The 22,873-nt window shown below is 45.7% G+C and overlaps 1 protein-coding gene and 1 long non-coding RNA gene across 2 annotated transcripts in view; one reads left to right on the top strand and one right to left on the bottom strand.

Annotated features, from left to right (window-relative positions):
• Pgm1 (phosphoglucomutase 1) overlaps positions 1-14,193 on the bottom strand; it is a 59,468-nt gene extending 45,275 nt beyond the window's left edge. Inside the window, 1 exon segment of the mRNA NM_017033.3 lies at positions 13,847-14,193. Coding sequence (NP_058729.2) covers positions 13,847-14,092 — 246 coding nt within the window. The 5' untranslated portion in view covers positions 14,093-14,193.
• On the top strand, positions 3,035-18,587 carry LOC148005941 (uncharacterized). Its single transcript, XR_015620997.1, has 4 exons — positions 3,035-3,723; positions 7,456-7,692; positions 10,253-10,321; positions 17,027-18,587. It is a non-coding gene; the product is annotated as an uncharacterized LOC148005941 (long non-coding RNA).
• Positions 18,588-22,873: the final 4,286 nt, after the last annotated feature.

Below are 22,873 nucleotides of genomic sequence, written 5' to 3'. Positions count from 1 at the left end.
GCCCCAGGAACAAGGGGACCCATCTGGCCACCTCTTACAACTGTCCTCGAATCCTAATGGGAAGCGGCACTGTGTATGCAAGACCAAACCCTGCCACTCAGGGACAACTCTGCCTCCATCAGGGCTGCCTGCCGTGCACTTTTGAGACAAGATGGCTGAGTGTTAGACCAAAGACAGACGGATCTAGTCTCTCAGAATAGGCTCCTCTCCCACCCGAGCACATACATGGAGCACTGTACGTAAGGAAACCGTGTGCTCTGAACACGAAGGCTAACGGTGTGCAGCGTGGTGCTATGTACTAGCAAATCTGCTACAAGAAGCAAAGCTGGGGAGACGGTAACTGCTACAGGATTCTTGGCAATATAAAGTGTATTTCCCAGTGAATCGTGACCCTAGCCCCACTGAGGCAGCCGACTAAGACTGTGTGACTTGTGTAGGCAATCTTTCTACACATCATCTTAATGCCCTAAACTACACCATGACATAATTAATCTCAAAAATAAGAAAAAAGAAATTCAAAGGGCTGGGGCTCTGGTTCTAGCTCAGTTGAAGTGTGCTTGCCTAGTATGCCAAGGCCTGGGTTTGATCCTCAGAACCTCTTCTCCCCACAAAAAGGATAATTTTAATTTACCCTAAACAGAACATCGGGTGTATCCAGGAACCAAACTCATGTTTGGCTGACTCTAAAGTGATACTACAATAAAATTCCAAGTGAAAGAAATAATCTAATTTTTTACTATATGTGTGTGTGTGCGCGCGCGCGCGCGCGCGCGCGCGCGCACAAGCTCATGGTTGCGCATGTGTGCCCCTTTCCAGGGACAACTTCAGGAATCAGCTCCCACCCCACCCCCACCCCAGTAGATCTTACTTTTCCCCGTGAGCCACCTCTTCAACCTGGAGGAAGTAACTACGATAAAGATCCAAATGCACTCAAGAAGCCTGACGTCTGTGCTGGTTGAGCTGCTCTTCAGCTCACCTGAGGCTTTATCATGTGGGCTCTGAGGTCTGTTTGGGGCAGGACTGAATCAGCCCAAGGAGTGGCTTGCCTGAATCAAAAGTACAACTTCAGTGACAACCGTGGTAACTGGCACTTAGGTTGCACCTTGAGTTCCTCAAGCATTCCCAAGCCTACGGTTCCCATAGCACTCTTCACCAGATATCAGAACTAACCCCTGACCACAGGAGAGGATTCTGAGCCTTGGAGATGATAGGCGGAGCTCATACATTTCACAGTAAGTAAAATCTACAGCGTAAACCCAAGTCGACTCCAACTCATACTGTGAACTACTTCTTTGAGCAATGAATGCAAGGGTGCCACCCAGTGGCCTGTCTTCTATTTGGCATTACGTCAGAGGCAGTCCAAAGGGACACGGTGAGGGATGAAGCCCTGAGACTTAGAGTATGTGTAAATAGGGTGGTGCTTGCCTCAAGTGACAGACAGTCCTGGTCTGGTCCCCCACAAAGCAGCAGCAGCTGTGGGGGGAGGGGGCGGGGGAATCTCTGGGTTCCCGTCACATGCTAATTGTTGTAGATTAAATGGAGGTCTCTACTACACCCAGAACTCTTCACTCAGAGCCTGTGATGGTTGATGACCTTGTTTGATAAAATTACTTTGCAAGTTAAGGATCTTGAGATTACGTAGATGGACCCTAGATGCAAAGACAAGTGTGTCCTTTCGACAACAGAATCAGGCTGAGGGGCGTGGCAAAGCAATAAAGCACATACTTCAGGCCAAGAGCTGAATTCCCTAGCATAGAAATCTGGGCTGGGAAAGGAGACAGGCAAAGGAGTTGGCCTTGGGAAGTCAGAAGTAGTGACTAGGCACGTGCCAGGAACCCAAAGCCCGCAGAAGTGTCACAGAAGGGTCCTCTGGCTACTACTTCTGCTGTCAACATTTTGATTTTAGACTTCTGGTCTCCAGAAATGATAAATTTCTGTTTTTTAAGCCCTCGGCTTCTGGTCATTTGTCTCAGCAGTCACAGGAAACTAGCCTACATGACATTTTTAGCTACCGGTGGACGGGCCCCGTCTCTCCAGTGACCACACAGCTTTACCTGTGTCTCGCCAGACACCTTGCATAGTCACTGGCACACGACATGTCAATGTTTGTCAAAGGAACATCCATGTGTCCCAGGAGGCTGATGGCAATGTTAGATGTGTTTCTGGAAGCTTCCTATCTGTAGGGTGACATCGGCTTAAGTCAGGGAACCACACCACAGACTCATCTCAAGGCATCACTCTGAGCTCAGCGCTCATCTGCAGGAGATGCATGGCCGTGCCTCGCAGGGGCCAGGACCCACAGTCTGAACAGGCAGACCTAAGCCACACTGTAGGGCTGAAGATAGGATGAGATATTCATGCAGTGGCCGGCAGCAGACACAAAAGACCCTCTCCTTGTCGCTTCCTCTGTCTTCCACTGGTCTCGGTACCGAAATCACTGTAAAACCCTTAGAATTATCAGAATGCTCTGGTTAGGAAATCATCAGGCACCACGGTGCTTCACAAAGGCTGGTGCATCCTCACACTAATGCTTAATGTATTACTTGTCTCTATTAGATCTCCTGTGGGAAAGCAGCAAGGGTGAACTGTGCGAAGCAGTTTCCTCATGAAGAGCTGGAGCACAAAGTGTGACCCCACACACAGAGGACGCTCCAACTTCGTGCCAGGCGCAGTCCTCCTCCCAGCGTATCTGAGTGGTCTACAGTGGGCTACACCCACTTCACCTCTGCTTCATTTAAAATCTCCCTTGGGGGCTGGGGATTTAGCTCAGTGGTAGAGCGCTTATCTAGGAAGCGCAAGGCCCTGGGTTCGGTCCCCAGCTCCGGAAAAAAAAAAAAAAAAAAAAAAGAACCAAAAAAAAAAAAAATCTCCCTTAAATTGTGCTTCATCTTGAGTTTCAAAGGCCCCATGAAGACCCTGGAATACAACACTTTTATTACTTCTAAATCTAAAGGTCTTCTTTCCCTGTCCTCACCCAGTAACGCCATCCCAACTCCATATCCCAAACTCTTTGCTACCGTGGGCACTGTCGTAAGGCTTGGGTTTCTGTGACTTAGAGCTGATGGGGCTATCTTCCTAGGTCAGGTTTTGGGACTTAGCAGTTTGTTTGTTGTGTGTGCACAAACCTTCCCGATGCTACACAGCTGTAAAATGCCCTCTGAAAGCACGTGTTCAGCCAAGTGGAAGAGAGCTCATCCTGGTCCCTGTGGCAGATCACTCTGGGTAAACAGGGTGGTCTCCGTGGCATAACCCACAGGAAAGTGGGACATGGGGTTCCCCTCAGACGAGCTGTCTTCTAAGATCCTCTCCACAGTGTAGAGGGTGCACATGGTCGCTCACTTCCGGCGCTGTCCGAGCATAATCATCTCAGCACCGGCTCAGGGGGCAGCAAGATCTCCAAAAGATGCTGCCACCCCACTCACTCTTTCAGGGGAAGCTTTCTTCCCTGTCCGTGGTACTTCCTTTGAAAGTCCTCAGTCATAACAAATTTCATCCTTTGAGAATAGATTTGAACTTTGAAGAGAGACAAAAAGAATTGGCTGGAGCCATGTCTAATGAATAAAGTGGGTGTTCAAATCTCATTACATCATCTTAAGTGAAAAATGAAGCCTGACTATAAAGTAATGTGACTGCTTTTCCTACGTGGCCCATAAACCAGTGGCCTGAAAAATAATCCCCACAGAGGTGTTTCACAAGGCTCTGAGCACTGGACACGTGACTGGAGTAAGTGCACGATCCCTGAGTGGCCATGTGTCAGGGAACAATACTAACTAGGATGTGGAAGCTCAGATATGTTTGTTAAAAAAAAAAAAGAAGAAAAGAAATCTGATTGCTTATGCTCGTGAGAAGTGGGGAGAAGTTATTCTCCTGGAGACACTGAAACTGGCCCTCCTCTTCCTGATAGCCTTGTCTGCAATAGACAGAAAGTGGCTGAGAACAATGCAATTTAAGCCTTTGCCAGCCTTCCTCTCCTTAGAGACATCCAGTACCATGCCCCAGGCCGGCCCTGCACTGACACAAACATCATTTTCCCTCAGCATCACCTCTTAGCACATCTGGTGGTGATTCCTTTGGCTTATCATGCTATCCCATCCACCAGGAAGGCCCTTGAGAATGAAGCCATCACCACTGTGGCTCTAGTGTGTAGGCAGTGTGAACACTACCACGTGCTTACTGCTGCACTTTGGATCTTGAGTGACCCCTAAGCTGCGAGTACGAAAACTTGGTCCCCAACATGGCATTTGGGAGAGGAAGTAGAACCTTTGACAGGAAGGGCCTGAGGAGAGGGCATGCTCTGCTCCCAGCTTGTGATATACGTGGTTTTGCTCTACCACATGTACATGTGCTTCGGCCATAAGCTGTCTTACCATAGGCCTGCCAGTACCGAATGTGCCTGGCCTCCGACAGAAACCTCTAAAATTGTGAGTCAAAATAAACCTTTTTTGCTTTTTAAGCAGTTCAGGGAAGTGAGCACAGCAGGCCAGCAGCCCACTGAGTCTATAAGGGGACATGTACCCACAGTCTGCAGAGGCAACCCCATCTTCCTATCCCCACCTCTCATCAAAAGAAGCCTCTAAAGGGGTGCAGGGGATGTTCAATGCTATTCACTATCTGAGGTGCCAAAGGGTTGGGGCGGGGGAAGGCAATCCTCACAGAGGGCAGGACTAGGGTTCCCCATGAGCCCACCCTTGACCAGGGCAGGAAATCTCTGTCCCTTGCCAGCAGAGTGAACACATCTATGTCTGACACTGCTCAACACATGTCTACATACAACTGCACAAAACTATTTCTCTCCTTCTCTCCTAACCTACTGACACTATTCTACCCACCTACCTGCACACACACACACACACACACACACACACACACACACACGTACGTGTGTGGCTATATGGTTACATTTTTACACATATTAGTTACTGGATGCTGTGCTTTGAGGAGCCATCCATGGCCCGACAGAGAGAAAACCAAACACTTAGAGACTGGAGACACTGAACTGACTGTATTGCTGGAAGCATCATGGGGTGCTTGCCCTGGAGTTGGGGGAGAGGGCAGTGGAACAGTGGGTCAGGTGATCTATGTGGACAACAAAGCAATGGACGGAAGCAGGGGTTTGACTTTTCCCTTCTCTCTTTTAAGTTACACAAGTATTTTAGCTAACCACATGCCTAATGTACCGGGTAACATGTGTTAGAGGGCATGTGTCCTTTGGAGGACGCATGTTAGGCTGAATTCTGGGCCCGGGACACTACTGGGACTTTAAGAGGTGGGCCTACTAGTAGTTAGTAGGTTGGTGCCCTTGAGTGGAGCAGTAGAACCCAGTCCCAACCTTTACCCTAGGCAAAAACAGGACGCACTTCCTCTACCATATCCCAGAGAGCCCACTGTGACATACTGTGCTACTGCAGGCCCACCACAGTGGGGTCCGCAGTCCACCCACTGAAAATTCTCAAAGATGAGCCAAATAAGCCTTTCCTCCTTACGCTGACTCCCCTCGGGCGTTGGTTGCTATAGCAGAAAGCTGGTTCACATGCACATCTCTATCTGCTGCCTACGACCCAAGCATGGGTAAGAGCAAGTGGGGTGCAGAGGGAGCCATCTGCGACCAGGTGGGCAAGCACAACATGAGCAGGAGGGCAAAGCCACAAGACCACAGGAGGCCAGGCCCAACCTGCTTACACCCGCCATTCCAAGAAAGAAAAACTCCTGTCTTCTTTAAGTCATGTCTATTGAGTCTCTTCCCATAGCTCCACCTATATTGTCATACGAATTATTTGGATTACCATACAGACTGCAGAGTATATATAATGTTCATTTTGGGGGCCACCTCAGAGTATCAATCTCTAGAGCAGACAAACTGAGCTATGATGGGAGGGGCAAGCATTGTTAGGACAATCAAAGAGATTTCAAACGTAAGGCTGAGGCAGAAAGCCCCAAAGCCACCATGTTCCGATTTACCTGTGTTAAATTATAATCCATGGGCTTCCCATATGTGCAGCTTGGGGGAACAGCAAGTTTGCAATGTAGTCACAACGCAGAAGTACTTCCCTTGCAAGAATTTAGCTAGCTACAACTGACACAGAGACAATGAGGAAGAGGGAGATGTCAAAGCATGGCCACTGCGTCACTCACAGACCACAGGCCCTTGCTCAGTCCTGCTCCCCACACAGCTCTGAGTGTTAGCCTGGTCCTGTTGTTCTCTACAGTTGAATACACTGGATTGTGTGTTTCCCATACATCAGTGCAAAGGACTAGAGAGTGATTTGACTATACTGAAGTGTTACCTTCCACTCTAACTTGAAACACACACTAGAATACGACATAACTTCCCATATGGACAGGATGTTGACTCCTGTCCCCACTGACCCCTGAGAGGCCAGCTGGTCCTCAGATTACAGGCATCTAATTTAGTTCACTTTCCATTTTTAATAGAGATCATCAAGAGAAAGAAGCCTTCTCTTGTGGATCTTAATCCTTCTTTCACACTATGATTCCAAACCTAGTTTTGATTCAATCCAGGAGTGATGAAAATGGCCTCACTCCAGGTGCACATTGCCTTCCTGTTTAAAGTCTCAGCCACCTGGAGTGGGAACCTGGCATTTACAACACTGTCCCAAGAACGCTTCTCTGAAAGTAACGTGTGAGCCCACTGAGTCTAGTAGGGGATGGGTATTTAGTCAAAAGGGGACTTCTGTCGCTCCCCCATGACCCCACCCATTGTACCTGGAAGGAAAACACATTTTGTGCTGAGTTGATTTTCTTCAGAACAGCTGAACACAAATTCAAGCATTCCTCACCATAGTAAGCTATGCTGGGTATCCTGCAGGAGAACAGATCTCATGTCCTATGTGACACTAGAGAGTGGAAAAGGAAGAATTCAACTGAATTTGGGAGTATAGTCCTCTATGTTTTAGATGGCCATACACACTCAATGTCAAATGTGCTGACATTCCCCAAAGTTGTTCTATTTGGGGTCCTCTTATAACTGCATAGAACTCATCTGAACAGCAAAGCTCTGGAAGTCCATCCACACTGCCTAATCCCGTGTCCTCAAACTTTGAATGAGGATGTCATCACAACAACCCCTGGAACCACTTTCTCTTACATATACTCATTTTTGTTTATGGCCTGCCTTTTGCTGGTGTTAGGACACAATGTCCCACTTAGAAATCCTTGCCAGCCTTGAACTTACAGGCTTCTTGCCTTAGCCTCCTGACTGCTGAGATTATGGGCATGGGCCCCTATGCCCCATGACATATACTTATTTATAGAAAAGACCAACTGTATGAAATATCAGAAGACCAAAGCCCCAGTTCCAACACCACCAAGAAGCTGGACAAGTGAACGACATTTCATGACCTCAGTTCATCATTTAAGAAATGCACCTGGCAGAGCCTTCCCCAGTATCTAGGTAGTATACTTGTCACTCATCAGGGAAATTTCTCTTTGCAACAGATAGAGAGACATCTTAGAACAAAACACAACCAATCAAATCGCAGCGCTGCGTGTGGAACCCAGTCCCAGTGGATACATCTTCAACATGATTCCTGCACCTAAGGCTGAGAGATCACAGCAGAAGGGGGAAAGGAAATGTTGTTAGAGCCAGAGGATCGGGAAGTTTGCTGTGAGACTGTGTTCCCTAAAACCTTCAGAAGCTACACCCAAACGTCTCACCAACACGACTGCCTAAATGTAAGCGAAATAAGGCTGCAAAAGACATGGGCAAAGTTCATGACAAGGCCTTGACCCCAGGAACAAAGGATGCTGTCGGTGTAGGGAACAGTCTTCCCCAGGAAAGAGCACGTTAACTGGTTATCCAATACCAATAGTAGCCCTGCACATATACATACAAGTAACATTATACAGGCTTAGCAGGGTGTGTGTGTGTGTGTGTGTGTGTGTGTGTGTGTGTGTGTGTGTGTGTGTAACAGCAATTAATGAAGAAAGAGCAATGAATCTGAGAAAGGAGGTGTATAGAGGAGCTGGAGGGAAGAAAGGGAAGGGGAAACTTATGTAATTACATTATAATCTCAAAGAAAAAAATACACTGGGGTATTGATTATGTTAGTCCATTTTCTGTAGCTATGGTGAAATGCTTAAAGTGAGTACAATATGAGAAAAGCGATTGAGTTAGCATGGAGTTGATGTACAGTCAGAGAGAGCATGTTCTTATTACTACTTCACAACAGCTCACAGGGGTGCCCTTCTGTGTTGGCTACTCTCCTGTCACTTAACATAAACTAAAGTCATCTGAGAGGAGGGAACCTAAGTGAAGAAAAATGCTCCCAAAAGACTGGGTTGTAGGCAAACCTGTCGGACATTTTCTTAAGTGTGGTTGATGAGGGAGGGCTCAGCCCACTGTGGGTGGTACCATCCCTAGGCTGAGCAAGCATCAGGGGGAACGAGCCAGTAAGCTATATACCCCTCCGTGGCCTCTGTACCAGCTCCTACCTCCAGGTGCCTTGCTTGAGTTCCTTCCTTGATTTCCTTCCATGATAACAGTGCTGAGGAAGGGTATGTACAACAGATAAATCGTCCCCTCCCCAAGTCACAGCTACAAAAAGACCCAGCTGTGACATCTTTGTGGTCATTTCTATCCTGAAGGCAGCAATTGAGAAAAGCCTCCAAATTCTCCATCATAGGTCCTTCATGGATCCTTAAAACTTACCACACTAGGTGGTGATTTTAAAAAGAAAAGATTTATTTATTTATTATATAGAAGTACACTGTTGTTCTCTTCAGACACACCAGAAGAGGGCATCAGATCCCATTACAGATAGTTGTGAGCCACCATGTGGTTGCTGGGAATTGAACTCAGGACCTCTGGAAGAGCAGTCAGTGCTCTTAACCACTGAGCCATCTCTCTAGCCTTAGGTAGTGATTTTTAAACATGGGGAAGGAGCTCCCCAAATATGAGCTCAGCTCTGAAATCAGGTAAGTGACTGGCACAACTAGGCATACGACCAAGGGTTCTGGGGAGCTTCAGGGAGAGTGGATGGGGTAGTGCTGACTTCCCTGCTTCGCTTTCTTACACATTTGTGGCTGGGTCTATTGTGCAGAGTGCTTTTCCTGCATGTGTGAGAGCTGGAATTCAGTCCCCTTACTAGAAGAGAAAGAGGTGAAGTTCAAGTTTTCCTACCATATTTCTACCCTGTTCTCTTAAGGGCCCATTTATTTTTCCTACGAATCATGTTTCCTAACAAAGCCCGTACTATCATCCTTCTTCCCCTTCCCCTACTAAAATGGTATATAAGCCAGAAACTGTAACTGTCTTGTCAGAACTTGGGCCCTCTTAAAGAGGAACAAGTGATCCTAACCACTGGGCCATCTCCCCAGCCTTCTTTACAGTCTTTAATGCTGTAGCAATAGACCACATTGAAGAAAAAAGGGCTACTCATTTATTTTTAGAGAGAACATTTGTGAAACTGAGGAGGAGAACTTCTCAGAAAAAAAAACAAAAACAAAACAAAACAAAACAAAAACCTCAATAAAGTTATGTGATCAGGGGTTAGAGACACAACTCAGTGGTACAGTGCTTGACTAATTCTGGTGAGGCCCTGGGACCAATGCCCAACACTGAAGGATAAAAAACAGACAAAAAAAGCACACATGTAACAATGACTATTCGTGACCAAGGGTCAGTCTCTAAAAGCTACTCTTGCCTACCCCTCTGTTGCACTCCTCTCCTGAGCAGTGAGCGCACGTTCTCTGTGTGCAGGCCGTGGCTTCAGTTCCCATGCTAAGAGAGCTTAGTCCGTAAAGGCTGCAGTGCAAGCATCAGGACTGGAGCTCCATTTGCAGAAATTCACCACAAAAAACCCAGGTGAGCTTGCAATCCCAGTGCTGGAAAAGCAGAAACAGGCAGAACCCTGGGGCTCCCTGGACAGCCAAGCGTGATGGCTGAGAGAGAACCTATATCAGGAAACAGAGTGGATGGTAGCTGAAAAACACCTGAGGTGGTCCTCTGATCTCCACATGCATGTATTCACATACACACACACACACACACACACACACACACACACGCACACGCACACGCACACGCACACACTAGGGAGGGGGTGCGCAGAGGCAGAGAGAGTCGTGCACACGCACTTGCGAGCACACAGATAACACACACAGTGAGAGAGAGATAGAGGCAGAGAGAGACAGAGTCATAGAGTCAGTTCAGCCTCAAATCCAGGATGTTCTCTTTTTATAACTCTGCTTTTTTTTCTCTGTGTATGTATCTCTTCTGGCCAACCCTTCCCAGATTCCAAGCTATCCTCAGTGAAAAAAGACTTCTTCCGCCTGGTATTCAATGCTGACTCAAAATCAGAAGGTACGAACTACTGAAGGATCACTCAAAAGTGGTTGATGGTTGAGAACGCTTACGAAACAGGAAGTTATTAAACGTTTTAATCGGGTAGTCTATAACAAAGTGACTCAAAGACAGGTCTCTGCTAGGCCAGGCCTACCCCAGAGATACAGCACAGCTCACTGGGGCTCGCTGGCTGGCCAGATGTGCATGGGGAGTTCCAGGCCAGTGAGGGAACTTTATGTCAAGGAAAAATACAGATGGTGCATGGAGAACAACACTCTGGTCTCCAAACACATCCATGTGCAATATGTGTAGGCACACCTGCACACACTACACATGCACCCACTCACATAAACACAGGCCAAAACAGAGGGAGTCATCCCAATGACAACAGAGTTCTCAAGTTCTGGTTGACATGATCTGTGATCATAGAAGCCTTCAGGTCTGGGCCAGTATATTTCAGGCCCATTTTGGTACCCAGCTGCTGAGACAGCTCTTTCCTGAGTGTACAGATGGTGGACAAGAAATCCATTTCCACGGTTTTGCTCTGTATCTTGGCTTGCAACATTGTCTACGTTGGTGACTGACCATTCAGGGCAACTAGACAAGAGTCATCAAACACTGCCTTTGGTCCACATACTGTAGATACAGTCTGAATTTTCTAGTTACCAGGTCCACACCCCTGGGTTAAATCAATCAAGGGCTGATAATATTCAGAAAGAACATAAGTAATGAAATAAAATATAATACAGAGGCCAGTGATATAGCTTAGCAGGTAAGAGCATTTGCAGCTAAGCATGAGTTCCCAAGACTCACATGGGAGGAGAGAACCAAATCCCACAGCTGTCCATACCTCCACGCCCTTGTTGTGCCACATGCATCCACACACACGCACATACACAAAATAAACATTAAAAAGCAGCATGAGACAAATGTGAACACCTACAGTGTATTCTCACACAGCACAGCATCTATGCCTCATTTGGTTTTCTAATGTAGAGGTGATTTCAGGTAAACGCATGGGTCATAAGCAAATAAGCATCTCACTGTACAGGACCCTACCATACGATAACAAATTCCAGAGAATAGCAATACTGAAGCCGTTTTTAATATACCACTCTGCAGACGCCAGCATAGAGAAAAGGCAAAAATGGCTGGCGTGACGATTTGGCACAAGTCAGTGGTTTTTTAAAGTTCCTGATTGTGTCCTGTTCTCTTTCTTTCCTATAGGCCAGTACTCCAGAGAGGTACTCCAGAGAGGTACAGGCTTCAGTTCTAGCATAGCTGCCTGCCTTCCCAAATCCCCTTTCTGTTTCCAAATGCCAAGCCTTACCTGATGGTGAATCCTCTGGGCCTGACACTACCCCCTTTTCTAGTCATAGCTCAGTCAAGGTGCAGCCTGCCTGCAACTTCTCAGCTCTCAGAGTGTTCAGACAAGTAGATGCCAGCTACCAGCTAGCAGAGAGAGAGAGAGAAGCCCAGGCCCCCTGGTTATCTCTCTGATGAGCTCTAACTGCACCTCATGCTGAAGAGAGACCATAACAATTTATTTCTTAAAGGTTTAATCTTTTCCAGAATTTGGTAGCAGCAGAGGTCCTGGCCTAATATCCCTGAGTATACTCTCACGTAAGATGCAGTCCTGTTTTAAGCTTCCTCTCCAGTGGGCACATATGATCTGCAAGCATAAATTCAATGGAATTGGACTAAGCTATTTCAGTGTTATCTATGGAAAGGGAACTTTCTGAAGATATGATCTTAACTGAATCACACATTTACACCCCTGGGGAGGAGCAATATTTAAGAGAATCAGAGCAGCAGGCTGGGGATAAAGACCTAGGGCATGGTTATGGGGAGAAGCAGCAGTGACGAAATCAAGACAAGGAATGACACTGTTACGAGCAAAGTCAGCCAAACGCAGGGGATAGGTGAAGGCCTACAACCATGCTCACAGAATGAGCAAGCAGAGTCGCTCTCTCAGAGGGGGCGTTTTAGTGGAGAGGTGGAAGCCACAGGAGTTAGATGGCAGTAAGATGGCGAGTGGACAGTGTGCGAATTGGTGGATACAGGAACTATTAGAGTTTGGCCCAAAGGAGAAGAGCAACAGGCCGGTGGCTAAAGGGTGATGTTTAGCAACTTTGTTTTTGTCTTTACTTTTTTCCTTCCCAGACCACAGTACTCCCAAAATGGCAGACCTCTATGTGGACCCTAACACGCTATACCCAAAGCTCCTAAGGACAGGCTCCTCCCTGACTGTGAGCCTCCATTTCCCCCACCCATTCTCTGTACTGGGCATACGCCCTGTTGACGTGCCCCTGTGAGCACGGGTGGGGATGGTAGGATCCTCCCCACGGAGCTGACTGTCCTCTCTCCCCACACGGAAAGCTGCAGTGGTCTGAACACTCAGGGGCATAGTAATGGAAGTCCTGACGCCTCTCACTGTTAGTAAATGTCTGACCCATCTGGGAAAGTCAACAGAGCTCCGTTTAGATCTTGAAAATTGTGAAAAGAAGGTCCTGCAATTAATTTTAAGAGTCCCTTAATTTTCATAAGCCATTCCAGTGGAACTGGCAGGTCTGTGCTGGATTCAATGTTCCCGTTATAGTTCTGGTAAATTCTTTAACCTGCCCAGACTTCAGTACTGTCGACGTCGGTGACTTTAAAGTACCCAGAATAGCATCTTCCTTATAGGGCTTCAAGAAGACTCTTGAGGCACACCAGTGAAATGTTGGTCACGGTGCTTGGCAAGACAGCTTGAAATAAGTTAAACTACAAGTAATTGTTGAAGGGAATGAGCTGAGAAAAAGTTCAATGTTATTTTAAATATACAAAGAAGACGTGTTCCTTAAAACGTCTTTTAAAATATCTTGTAGAAACAACCAATTCCAAATCCACATTTACAAATCATCAGATTTATAAGACAAAAAAAGTTTCACCTCTCTAGTGGACCTGCCCAATTAAGTCAGTTAACCTCCTTAACCAGGGGGCGGAACCCGGGGCGTTGCATTAATTTCCTGGCCTGTCAGGACAGCTTGCATAAGAGAGCCCTTGGGTATATTGTTACTGCTTTAATGAAAATTCAGGTCCAGCCCCCTTGGTGGAATAGGTCCAGCCAAGACTGGACTTTTCAAAAGCCTGAGCCCAGGCAGCAGGCCCAGCAGGGGAAGAAGTGCCTTTCCCAACTTCTCTAAGCTTGGCACCTGCCCGCACAGATCGCTGGCTTAACGCCCCAAGGGGGTGAGTGCTAGGGTCACCCGGGTCCTCCCAACGCCAGGCCGCGAGCCAGCGGGAGGTGCCACAATCCCAGACCAGAATAGCACAGCGCCACGCGGGGTCTGCACGGCGGCGGGTTCACCTTTCCCGACAGAACCATTGCGAAACTGGGGAGTGGGGGGGTGTCTAAGGCGAATGGAGGTGTAGGGGCGGGGGGTACTGCCAAGGTCAAGGGAGCGTGCGCGGGGCGGGGACGGGATGGTGGCGCGCACGGAAGCGCCGGCCCAGAGGAGCCGGCACGTCGCGCACGCCCAGCCGAGCCCGCGCGTCCCTTACCCCGTTGGCTGCGGCGATGCGTACGATGAGCTGGATGGCCTCGGTCATGTAGAAGCGACCGTCCCCGCCCACAACCAGCGTGGCCTCCTGCCTCAACGCCGGCTCCACGGTGGAGACGATGCTTTGGATGAAATTCTCCGCATAGTTAGCGTTGCCCTGGAACACCTTCACTCGCTTCCGCAACCCGCTGGTGCCCGGCTTCTGATCCGGATATGCCTGCGTCTTCACTGTCACGATCTTCACCATGGTGGCGACGGGCTGCGGGGCGACAGAAGCTGCGGCTCTGGCTGCTGCAGAGGGCTCAGGGTCCGCTCGGCTCTAGTCCTCCAAGCGACGGCCCAGGGCCTGCCCACGGCCCGCCCACTTCGCCAAAGTCCGGCTGCCTGGGAAGGGGGACGGGTCACGGGGTCGAGAGGGGCGGAGTCTTCCCGACTGACAGATTTTCTCTACCTGAGCCAATGGTCTATATAAAGAAACTAGCTGTTAAACTGGAGAGCAGAGCTTGATGTAGGTACTGATCATAGTGCAAGGACAAAGAGTTCAGCACGTTCCTGCGCTTGGACTAGGGTATCACGTATAAATTCTAGAAGCCGATCTAAAAGACAAAAATGCCATTCTCCGACTTATCTGCGAGGACAGAGTCAACCCCAAAGTTAAATTCGGCTTTCTACTTTTTATATGTTTGCTGTGACCCACATACACTTCATTAATGATTGTGGGTATCGAAAGAATTGATTTGTTTAGAGCATAGTTTCTAGATCTTTCAATAGTACAGGTTCTATTTTTTCTGTGCTTCTGCTCACAACACTGAAAATTCCAATAATAAAATCCTTGCTCACAGCTAAGTATGGGGGCCACAAGAAGAAGTTCAGCTCAGGCAGGATCTAACAAAACCAAGCAGGCTCTTACCAGGATTTACCTGCTTGTCATCCATCAAGTTTGACAAGTAGGAAGTGGGATCTTTGAGGGCAGCCTTGATAAACATAGGTACAGATATAAGTCATATGATTACTGTGACAGCAACCCAGCCATGGTGAAAGCAGCAAGGGTTAAGGCAGCCAAAAAGGATTTGATTATTCTGTAGGAATCTTTTCTTCTGCTGTTCATAGTAGTTCCTTTGATTTGTTAAGAGTCTCTACTTGACAAATGTGTCATTTTAGTATACCAAGAAAACAAAGACCCTTGAGAAAGTTAACATCTTAAACAAACGTAAACCTTTAATAAAGGATTTCTGCAAGAATGAGTGAGACTGTGGCGATAACTATGCCTGCATTCCTATGCACGGCCACACACACACACACACACACACACACACACACACACACACACACCATCGAGGCACAGACCTATACAGACTTGAAGTGACCTCAGCCCAGTACAGTCCAAGTGAATTATCTATTAGTTGATGCAGTCATCAGACTGTATATTCAGGCCTAAAATTATCCATTCCCCCTCTCCAGTTCGAGTACCAGAACTTACTGATAACCCATGAAATCAGCTTGTATTCAAACTTTCACAGTGGCCAGTTAGTGTCTCTTGATCAAGCACGGAGGTTGGCTGACCCATGTTAGTTCTACCTCAGAATGAATGCAAGTAGGTATATGGATATGATGTTTATGTGCATATAGCATAGCTGACTATAATCACTGTCTCTGAGCTTCTGTGGTAACTATGTGGAAACTGAATTCTAGACAGATGCTTATAATTTCTAATATTTTCTTAAAAGTTTTCAGCCTATAGGCATATTTCTGTAAAATAAGTTGTGTAAACAAACCCAATAAAATTGACTGTAGAATAGTGAATATGATCATGCACGTATAACTCAAAATGAGAATATAATGTAGAATCCTCACAGTCTTAGAAATATCTACTTTAGATTTGCATAGTTTACATCAGCGCTTTCACCTTGGTACTAATAAAAGGTATTCAACAGATGGCGTAGCATAAAGTGCTGGGCTCGGAAACAGAACCCATGTGCTTCCCGCATTCTTTACTGTCTATGGAAGTACGATGAGGCTTTTCCCTTAAGAATGGCTCTGCACTTCTCTCACCTCAGAACATGCAACAGTTAGCTTCAGCTGCATAACAAATCCGTCTAAAACGTGTTAGCTCAATATAACCTCCATGTATTACCCCTCCGGTTGTTTATGCAAGTATCGCAGCTCCAAGGGGAAAGAGTTCCCCAATGCAAGTGCTGTAGCTCTGAAGGGAAGGTATCCCCAGAATCACACTGTACAACAAACGTCACCCAAGAGATGTATGGGGATAGACCCGAGACGGTGGCTGCCTGTGCTCTGGCAAGAAACAGCAAAGAACTGAACAGAGGCAGGCTTCTTATATAGGGTTTCTTGAGGGCAGGGTTTACCAGGGTGGAGATTTCCAGGGGGTGTGGATTGTTGAAATTCCAACTCCTGAGCTTGGGGTGAGCTCAGGGATTGGTGGGTTTTGAAAACCCAGCTGTGCTTGGAGTTTTTTTTTACCCTACAGGTTAACTGAGCCGCTCTGCTAATCTGAGCAAGACTCAGTCAATCTTGGCTAGATCCAGGGTCTTCTTTACAGTCTCTAGGATCCTGGCCTCCTGGTAATCATTTATGTAATCCCTTTGAATTACTTTTCTAGTGCTGTGTAACAAAATAACACACACGATGACTGAAAACACCCATTTATTACCTCAAAATTCTATAAGTCAGAACTCTGCCACACTTGGCTGAGTTCCACATTCTTAGCACATGTAAAAAGATTGAAATCATGGTCTTGACTGGGCTGGGCTCTTATCTGGAGGCAAAGTGTTAAAGGTAAATAAAAGTGGAGGCCACACTCTAGATACCCAAAGTCCAATCGAATGCAGTCCTATAGCCATGGATTCCAAACTGATTGCCCTCGACCACTACTACCTCCAGTCATAAATAGCACAGAATGTCCTCGTCATGATGAATCAACAGAACCTACCAGCTACAGAGAGCTTGCTGAGGTGTGGGTGTCATAGAAGGAATGCTGCGGAGTAACAGCACCGAGCAGGGTGGGGGGCCTGTGCTTTATAAGGTGAGCAGGCTTTTGCTTCTCTTAGAGGCTCCCACCTGGTGAGCCATTCTTGCAACAAAAGACTAAATTTAAATAGTTTTGACTTGATGGCTTTGGACACATCTCTTGAGATTGCTGATACCGCTGTTTTCTTGGCAGGCTCTGGAGCTGAGACCCCTACTTCTTTGGAAGCTGTAATCCATTCCACTTTGCTACACTGTCTTCATGATTCGAATCTCTAACATTCTAATGACATTAGCCAAAGAAACTTCAGGTTTTAAAACAAACACTGATTGTGTGTCTGGGTGCACACTACAGCACTGTAGCCCGAGGACATCCTGCAGAAGTTGGTTCTTTCGTTCTAGCATGTGAGTTCTAGGGATAGAACTCAGATTATCAGGCTTGGCAGCAGGCCAAACATACATACATACAAACATACAAACATACATACATACATTAACAGTCTATGTGAACTGTATCATGAAGTCTCACTAGCTACCATTGCCTGTACATGACCATACCAGTAAACGCTCAGGCAAAGATGGGCAGAGAGCTGTTGTGTAACAAAACTTTCCTGGGCAAATAGATGCAACGGACATGTCTATTGACCCCACATGGGGAGCCTGTGACAGACCAAAGTACAGATTCTGTGTTCCGGCTCTGAGGGAAAGGTTTCCACAAAGGAAGCATTGCAGCTCTGAAGGGAAAGGTTTCCTGGCAGTCTGGAGCCAAGGAATACCCCAACGTCACACTGTACAACACATCTCACACAAGAGATTTATGGGAAAAGACACAAGAGGGTGGCTGCCTTTGCTCGGAAAAGAAACAGCAAAGAACTGGCAGGAAGCAGCGGACTTTATAGAGGGTTTCTTGGGGGCAGAGTTTTCCAGAGTGTGTATTTCCAGGGTGGGGATAGGTGGGACTTCAAGTCCTGAGCTTGGGAAGAGCCCAGGGATTGATAAAGTTTGAGCTTGGGAATCGGATTTTGAGTTCAGGAGTTTGTGGCTTTTCGGATCAGGGTTTAGAGGATTTTAAACCCTGGAAGTGAGGTCAGACTTTTTAAGCCTACAGATATCACCAAAGTCCAGATTGGTAAACCAATGAGTTTAATTGGTGTTATTTACAGGTATATGGGTGAGAGGTTGCTGGCAGGAGCAGAAATGACAACAGCTGCATTACCAAGCCCACCCTAGCCACAGGGTTGGAGAGCTTTCCAGCTGGTCTGGTCTGTCTTTGTAGCCTTTGCTCTTCTGAGTGTCTTCTTTGCAGCTGGGCTCGGCTTACTCCAGCAGGGAGGGGCCTAGTGAATCTGGTCAGTTTTGAGGATTTGCTGAAGCTCCTTCCTGTTTAAGGAGCTTCCCAGCAAGATGAAATGTTTCTTTCTTCTTTTTTTTTTTTTTTTTTTTTTTTTTTCCGGAGCTGGGGACGGAACCCAGAGCCTTGCGCTCGCTAGGCAAGCGCTCTACCACTGAGCTAAATCCCCAACCCCAAGATGAAATGTTTCAATCTGGGAGGAAATTGTTAAACAAGGGCCTCAGCCAACAGAAGGAGAATCAGTTTTCTCCCAGGATAGCTCTGATAGGGTGCCCCACCGAAGAGGTCAGCCTAACACCATGTACAAATCCAACACTAACTGGATTCAAGATGGAGCGATACAGATATATGAGATATAAGATATATTGATAATAATTATAAAGGATTTGAATTTGAGAGAAGGGGGTGCCCGAGAGGATTTGGAGTGGGGAGATGAAGTGACATGATGAAATGTACTGTAATAAAGAAGTAGCCTCTGTAATCAGATCAGATTTACCTGGATACCATTTTGCCCTGTAATGTAACACGTTCGTGGAAGGGCACAAGAAGAGAGCGGTGAGTTGGAATCTGAAGAAGAGCAGAGGTGGGGAGGCGGGGGCTGGGTGGAGGGAACTATTCTTGGCATGGGGATCAAGAAGCAAGTGGACTGTTTATGTGCCTGCATAGACATTTGACATAAAAACCTACATGTTCTTCCTCCGTGCTTTGGCATCCAAGCTGACGGTATTTAACCAGCCCACAGAAGCAGACTGGGAACACAAGCACAGAATAGAACAGGAATCAAGGCCGACTCTGAAATGAGCGGGGTGGTGCAGGCCTATAACCAAGTGCTCCAGTGAGACAGAGGTACAGGCACAGTGTAGATAAGAAGCTGAGTTGAGGACAACGTCCTAGGGAAAGTGACATAGAAACCAAGGCTAGACAAGATGAGTAGATGGCAAAGTGAAAAAAGAAGAATAACCTTTTATTTCAGAGCAGGAACTCCAGTGGGGAGGTCTGAAGAAAGGTGTGAGTTACAAGAACGTACAAGGCAGCCACTGTAACCAGTGTAGAACTGGAATGGTGGGCCTGACCACACTGGCCTCCTACAGTGTCAAGTCCTGTAGTCTTTACATAAAAGCAATGAAAATCAAGAAGGATTTTTATTGTGGCAAAATGTATACAAAAGTTATCACCTTCAGGACTGGAGAGGTGGCCCCCATGGTCAAGAAGGCCCAGGTTCAAGTTCTAGCACCCATATGTCATCCCGCAACCATCTATAACTCCAGTCCCAGAGATCTGATGCCTCTTCCTGACCTCCATGGGTATTAGGCACACATGGGTACATACAGGCTAAACACTCATAAACATAAATAAATTCATTTTAATCATTTAAAGTATACTTCAGTGGCATTAAGTAACTTCATGTCTTTTGTGTAGTCATTACCACTACCCATGTCTAGAATTTGGGTGGTTGCTGAAACTTGAACTTGGGGCTTCTCGTGTGCTAAGCACATACTCTACCACTAAGCTACACCTGAATGTCTCTAGAACTTCCCCATCATCACAAACTGAATGCCCCTTTCCTCCCTGCCCTCCCAGACGGCTCTCAGAAACCACAATTCTCTCTTCTATGAATTTAACGAGCTCTCACATAATTGGAATCATACATTATCTTTTTTCTTGTCTCTGGTTTATTTCAGTGAGCATAATGATGTCAAGGCTGATCTTTGTTGTAATACAGCAACATACTTTGAAGCAGACAAATACTGTAATCATACTGGCACGTTTTTAGAGCTCACTGTAGATGAATAAAAGGAAAATAGGTTAAGAGAAACCAGCTAGGCAAGCAGAAAACTGGTGGGCCCGCTATTGAAGACAATAGAGGTGGTTGACATGAGTAGAACTCAAGACATTTTTAGAACAAGTTAACAACATGTGATAGTTTGTAGTAAGTAGGTAAATGAAATGAATGACATCTCCCAGCAACTTGGGGTTAGAAATATTAAAAATACAGAGTTGTAGGTTGCATATTATATGAGTTTGAATTAACTTTTGGACAAGTTAGATGGATGAGGGTCTTCGGCTGTCATGTACCCAAGGAGAGATATACCATAAGGTGTTAGATACACTAGAACTAAGGAAAGAGACTTTACCCAATGCTATAAGTTTACAGTGTATAAATTACATTTGAGGGTGTGGGAATGGATGAGATCTCTGACAGAAGAGAAGGCTTTGTAAAGTGTAGAGGCTGAGAGGAAGGTCCAACACCAATCCCAAACAACCCAAAGAAACTACAGGACTTCAAAGTCTTGAAACATTAGCTTTCCTACTGTTGAAAGAAAAATAAATGGATCTATCTCCTTATTATTGTGGTATACATGTTGTATGTGTGTGCATGTGTGTGTGCATGTGTGTGTATGTGTATGTATGTATGTGTGTTCATGTGTGTGTGCGTGTGTGTGTGTGTATGTATGTGTGCATGTGTGCGTATGTAGGTTTGTGCATGTGTGTGTGTGGATGCATGTACACAGAGCATGCATGGAGGTAAGAGGACAACGTTGGATGAGGGTCTTCAGGTGCTTTCTACCTTTTTGACTGAGACAGGGTTTCTTCTTGGCCTAGAACATTGCCAAGTAAGCTAGGCTACCTGGCCAATGTGCTTCCTGAGATCCACCTCTCTCTTTCACCTGTCTCACCATTGCTGGGATTGTAGGCACATGCTACCTCATCAGGTGTCTGTCTACATGGGCTCTGGGATCAGAACTCGGGTCTTCACACCTGCCATCTCCTAAGCCCTGAAAGACAATTTATTCAGAACCACTAAATCAGCATCAAGAAGACCTGAAAATGTTTCTCAATATACTATTGAGCATAAAACCTAAGGTAACAAGGTTGGGTCATACTCAAAAGCAAGGGAGATCTAATTCTTTTTTTTTTTTTTTTTTAATGTGTTAAGTGTATGTATGTGTACTATGGCTATGCAAGTACCCACAGAGACCAGAAGAGGGCATTGGATCCCCAGGAAGTACAGGTAATTGTAAGCTGCCTGATAGGAGTGCTGGGAGTAGAACCTGAGACCTCTGCAAGAGGGCTGTATGCTTGTAACTACTGAGCCACCTCTCCAATCCTGAGGTCTAGTTCTTGAGAAGACTACTAATATGCCATTTAGGAGCATGTTTATAGCTGAATTCCCAGATTTAATTAGCTTCAATCAGTAAAAGCATAAGCACTTCTGAATTTCTCTACCTATATATACATATGTATGTACATGGAGGCAGATTAAATGTTGGATAAATAAAAATATCGTGCTTGATCCAACTTATTTCCTTATACAATATTCAATAAAGTTTTTCATTAATTCTTCACAGATAATTTGCACTCCTATTTTTATGATTTAAGGAGTCTATTTGCTATAATTATCAACCTTCATAACTGAAACAAGTAGCAACTAGCATGCATATGAAATTTATAATAAAAAAGATGTAAACAGAATTATAGCGAAGTGTGGTTATCTTGTGGCATTAGTCCTTCAACATTTACTTAATACATGGTTCATGTACTGAGACAAATTATCACAGTAAGAAACACTGAGAAAGTAATTCATTAGCATGTCAACAAAGCCTTAGAAGGCCAAATCATAACTCCATATTGTGGAATTATTGTTATCTGATGACACCGAGTGACAGCAGGACAACCATACTTAAACATATTGGAATGATCTCCCTTTTAAGATGAGAATGATGATTCCTTAATCCTTTTCCTACTGGGTGGTTCTGCTAGGCACACATACACACACACACACACACGTCACAGGAGTCAGTTATTCCCTATAAGAATCAAGAATTTACAGCAGATATCCAATTGCTGATTTTACATAAATCCAAGTTAATGCTGAATTGCTGCAAGCATCAATTTACTCCACTAGTTAAGCCTGCCATTGGCTGCTCCCAAATTCAGGCTCAGTTAGTTTACTGCTGTCTAATCTGAATTTTTCTAAAATGGCAACTTTATATTGAACTGCAGACATTCAGCAGTGTGTGTGTGTGTGTGTGTGTGTGTGTGTGTGTGTGTGTGTGTGTGTATAATGTATGTAAGCTACAAGTCATATCTATATGTTATCAAGGTATTTGAAATTTTAATTCGACTAAGGTTAGTGATACTTAGAGGCCATGATTCTAAATGGAGGCTTTTTCCTGTGCAAAACCAGTTCGAGTTTTAATCCATGTTTCACTATTGAGAGATCATTCGTACAGCTGCATGTGAAAAGCCCTTATGGATGATGAATTGGATTTCTTCCTCTGAATTCATTTTTGGAACTTTCTGTAAAGCATATCAGTCTGAATTAATTTACATAAATATTTGATATGCAAATATTAATATTTAAATGGCAAAAGATAAGGTTTTTAAAAATACAGAATGTAAAGGACATTTTTCAAATATAATGAATGTGTTTGGTATCCCATCTCATCAGCGTTGTCGGTTCCTTGTTACATCATGGAGTAGGTTAATAATACCCTTGTCCCAGAGTGCTCTGAGCCCTCATCCCCGGAACCAATGAGTATCAGCTTACAAGACAAAATGACTACAGGTAGAATTAGATTAAGGATTTAGGGATAGGGAAACTATCCTGGATGACCCAGGAAGAATTACTGCAGTCACTTACTGCCCTTTGAAAAGAGAAACCCAAGTAGTAACTTGGCTACCACGTTA

This window comes from Rattus norvegicus, chromosome 5, assembly GCF_021556685.1.
Source record: "Rattus norvegicus strain SHRSP/BbbUtx chromosome 5, alternate assembly SHRSP_T2T, whole genome shotgun sequence".
NCBI classification, from domain to species: domain Eukaryota; kingdom Metazoa; phylum Chordata; class Mammalia; order Rodentia; family Muridae; genus Rattus; species Rattus norvegicus.
Note: the sequence above shows the minus strand (reverse complement) of the source record. Positions and strands in the feature narration are given on the sequence as shown.